The following is a 4,382-nucleotide window of genomic DNA, read 5'->3' on the forward strand; positions in this document are numbered from 1 at the left end:
ATAAGATAGACTTGAGACGGGGGTGTCTCAAATAGTAGGCAGGTTTGACGGTCTGTCTCAATAAATATCTTAAACGAATAAGTCTTGCTTGATACGAGCGGTCTAACGGATGAGACAGTCCGTCTCATGCTAAGTTTGGTTAGAATACAGTTTAGTCCATGTTCTTTAACTTTCCCAAAATGACCAAGTGGTTTCTCAACTTTTAAAGTTGGCAAAAATTGACTGAAAGTTTCAGAACGTTACAAATTGATATGCATTTTCTAAACGATGTGGTTTTTGGCTTTGTCTCTACTAGTCGTCTCGGTTTGACACTCTTAGATCCAAATTTCAGTTTTATACTCTTGTTTATCTTAAAGGGCATGTGTATAAAGTTGTTGGTATGTAGTCGTTCTAAAATTTAGACTATTTATCATTCTTGTATCTAGTTTTGGATCAAGTAATTTTTCCTTACACTTAACATAGTATTAGAACTAACCATCACCACATGAGTGTCGCCCCCCTAATAATTACTACGTTTCTTAAAACAACTTGTCCATATATATATATATATGTGTGTAATTTTGTTTTAATATTTTAAATTTAGGACGCTACAAGATGTGGAGTTGAACATGCAACTAAGTTTGCAAGTAAAAGTTCAAAACTATCCCGACCAACACCACTATAAATTAATCAATAATCGCCAACTCACTTTACCTTGTTACAACCACGAAATCTATAAAGATATTTTTACACACAAAATATTGGACACACATTAAGGTATAAGTCCTCAACCATAACTAACTGCTTCTAGGATATATGACCATAGTTTATCGCATGTGTTCTTCAAACAACATGTTTGTGGCCGTTAGTCACCTCTTCCAATGGCACATCGACTTGTTCGTCACCGGTTCCTTTGTATTTATACCATTTTGCCACCATCAAATAATATACAAAGTTCAATACCATTATCCCGGTGCATAAATAATAATAGTTATCTAGCTTAGCCTCGTTTAGATCTTGGGCTAACCAGTCTCTCGAACCATCACGAGTCGTTCTATGAACGACTGATATCAAGAAATTGCTCAAATAACTCGACATCCCCATCCCACAAAACAAGAAAGAACCCGCAAAACTTTTCATGTTTTCAGGAAACTGCTTGTAGAAAAACTCAACAGCCCCGATCACAGTAAACGCTTCTGAGAGACCGGCTATCAACAGTTGAAGTATGAGCCAGTAACCCGACATTGATGAGATCGCACCCTTTCCCCTTTCAAACCCGATTGTTGGCTTCGAATGAGCCTCGTTTCTTCTTTTTGTTTCAACAATAGCGGAAACAAGCATTGAGAAAATGGCGATGTAATTTCCGACTCCAATTCTTTGGAGGAGTGTTATTCCTTGTCTTTTGTTTGTTATTCTTCGAAGACATGGAACGATCAGCTGGTCGTAGATTGGAATCCATATGGTGAGGGCTAACATTTGGAAGACGATGTAGGATGCTGCTGGAACCTGAAATGAGCTCGGTTTGAGTCTTCGGTCGGATTGTAGGGCTTGAAAGACCGTGTATGTTTGCATTTGGTTAAGTGAAACGTTGTAAAGTATAGCGGATACCCAGATTGGAACTGTTTTGATTACGCATTTCACTTCCTCTATTTGTTGTATACTACAAAGTGTCCACCGGTTTCCTGATGATCCGTCAGGTTTAAGGCTGTCATTCGGGGTGATGATTGCTGCTTTGTTCAAAAACCTGTTACAAGATTGTAACATGACCTAATAAGTTTCATCAAACATAGCATTCTCTTAACATTTTGCAACTGAAATTATAGTGTTAGTAAGTGTTGTCACTGCCTAGTTTTGCTTGCAATTTGGTGGAAAAATCATATAAGAAAAGTAAAATAAATTATAAATATCAATTGCAAAAGTATAAAATAATTATACATATAAATAGATTAAGCCCACGAATCGACCACAAAAGTTGCGAACGCTTAAGGTTATTCAAAAAATGATCGAAAAATATGAAAAAGGTAATAACTAAACTTTAAATTTAAATATGGGTTGTAGACTTTACGATAGGCTATCTGTGGTTGCGACATGGACATTCACGTATTATGTGAACTCAAATAGCCCCAAAAGAACGACGGTCGTAAACTTTTTCGTAAACATTTAGATTTTTGTGACCGTCCCCTTTTTGTCCCAGATAAGTCACCGAACAAAAAAGACGGTTACGGTTATGAATGATTTAAATATGTATGTACCTAAGTTGTGTACTGTATGGAAGTTTTAAATTGATAGATTTGGTGGAAACATGTTCCAACATGGATACTGCTGGTTCTTCAAGATTCAGTTTCCTCTTCTTAATAGCGGCCACAAGAACCTGAAAGATGCTGGTCAAAGGGCTACCTTCTGGCTTCACTCTGACATAAATCCTTGTACCCACGAAGAACACGAAACACGACATGAACATCAGGAACGTCGGGATTGCTAAACCAATGGCCCAATTAATATTCGCTTGCACGTAGACAATGATAGTCAATGATACCATCATAGCGAACGTGAAAGTAAAATAGTACCAATTGAAAAAACTAGCAATTCCTCGTTGGCCTGATTCCGTGTTTGGGTTAAATTGGTCCGCACCAAAAGCTAAGTTACATGGTCGGATACCACTTGCTCCGATTATCAGAAAGACGAAACCAAGAAGCAAAAACATCATTTGCCACGTTGATGGGCCGACACATGAGGTGTCGGCACATTGAGGAGGATGAAGCGCTTTGAATGCTGCTGTTAACGTTAGCACCAACATTCCCTGAATTGAAATAATAAAATTTTATAAATTTATATATATTGGGGTGGGTTCGATACAAATAAAATTAAACATACAAATAACTAGTGTAATTACAGTTTTGAACTAAAATAATTATGTTATAAAAAATAAATAGTGTAATAATAATTACTTAATTAGTTTAAAAGTTATTAAGTAATAATAATGTTATTGTTAACATAAATACTCTAATTATTTGTATACTTCTCACGATAAAAATTATTTGTATTTCATCCATACAGATATTATAAACATGTTATAAATAAGTAAAAAACAAGAGATTGACGGTTGGTACCAAGAAAGATGAAACGGAAGCTGTTCCTAAGATCTTGTACCGACCAAAATAAGTGTCGGAAAGAAACGCTCCGCCGAGGGTACCGAAGTTGCAAGTACCATTAAATGCGTTGATAAGATTAGTGGCGGTTATCGACTTCATATTGAATACCGTAGTTAAATACACCAGTAAATTTGCTGATGTCCCAATCGTTCCTAGCTTCTCAAACGTCTCATTTCCTACACATTAAAATGGATTTCAAACACAAAACAAAAATATACCAAAAAAGTCATATAAGACATTAAAACAATTATGTATACTTAATTGTTGTGTTATGACTTCTGAACATATATAGTTATATACCTATAACAAAGGGCATGGCTTTGACGCCTCTATAGTTGATCTCTTTAACTTCTTCCACTGTCTCATTTCCATTAATCTCCATGCTTTCCACCTTCAAAGCCATTACTCACACCTACAGATATATGTATGTATATGTATAACTGTGGATAAAAGTGTGTGGATTTTGACCTCACAACATAAGTTTTATATGTAAGAGATATATTATATGTGCGTGTATATATAGGGTTCACAACTGAAGCAAGGAACGATGATGATTGGTGAATAGGGGTGGGGTGTCAGAACATGATGGAGACTGCCCGACCGATGACCGTGTGTACGTGGTTGGATGATTGGATTGGTAAGTATGTATGACTAATTTTAAGTTAGGGCCCCCCTAGCTTTTATATGAGGTTTCACATGAAGTCCAAACTACATTACCCCTAGAGTGATCATATTTTTGTCATGATGGCAATAATTAAACTATCAAATTGCAATATATATTGTTAGATTAACATAACAGAATTGCTTATTGAATTAAACCTTAGGATTGAATTGCTTATTAATATTTTGTTTTTTTGCAGTTGGTTAATAATAATCTTATTTAAAAAAATAATATCATCAGTCCAACCTTTCGCCCTATTTTCCAATTTTTCCGAATTTTAGGTTGATGTTTTAGGGGGTTTGATTGGAAGGATGATTTGAGTCGATTGATGTAAAACTTACTTGGAAACAGTGCTTCAAACGATGAAACGGTTCTTCAATTCGAGTGTTTAAACTTTCAATTAAGAAAAATCAAGTCATTTATGGCACCGTTTCAAGATAAGTTTTACATTAATCAACTTGTATTTCATTCAATTCAAAAACCCTAACACATTAGTTTAAAATTCGGAAATGACATAATGGAGTTAAGTTTTTATTTTTTTAAAGGGCTCCAATGTGGAAAAAAATAGGGTGAAATGTGGGACTAGTGGC

The 4,382-nt window shown here is 35.4% G+C and overlaps 1 protein-coding gene across 1 annotated transcript; it reads right to left on the minus strand.

Annotated features, from left to right (window-relative positions):
• Positions 1–641: 641 nt before the first annotated feature.
• On the minus strand, positions 642–3,800 carry LOC143572961 (protein NRT1/ PTR FAMILY 2.10-like). The gene is made up of 4 exons (XM_077057973.1): positions 3,432–3,800; positions 3,090–3,307; positions 2,232–2,779; positions 642–1,723 (listed from the first exon to the last, which is right to left on the minus strand). The coding sequence occupies exons 1-4, from the start codon at positions 3,532–3,534 to the stop codon at positions 823–825; spliced, it is 1,770 nt and encodes a 589-aa protein (XP_076914088.1). The 5' UTR covers positions 3,535–3,800; the 3' UTR covers positions 642–822.
• Positions 3,801–4,382: the final 582 nt, after the last annotated feature.

Source organism: Bidens hawaiensis, unplaced genomic scaffold (assembly GCF_021521415.1).
Source record: "Bidens hawaiensis isolate Kalapana, Puna unplaced genomic scaffold, B.hawaiensis_p1.1 tig00026179_1, whole genome shotgun sequence".
NCBI lineage: Eukaryota > Viridiplantae > Streptophyta > Magnoliopsida > Asterales > Asteraceae > Bidens > Bidens hawaiensis.

What these genes read in the sequence shown, in the direction of transcription:
- LOC143572961 (XM_077057973.1), bottom strand. Translation starts at nt 3,534, where the DNA reads ATGGCTTTGAAGGTGGAAAGCATGGAGATTAATGGAAATGAGACAGTG. An exon ending in AGCCATGCCCTTTGTTATAG is followed by an intron (nt 3,308 to 3,431) that starts GTATATAACTAT and finishes TTTAATGTGTAG; the next exon opens with GAAATGAGACGTTTGAGAAG. An exon ending in CCATACAGTACACAACTTAG is followed by an intron (nt 1,724 to 2,231) that starts GTACATACATAT and finishes ATCTTGTAACAG; the next exon opens with GTTTTTGAACAAAGCAGCAA.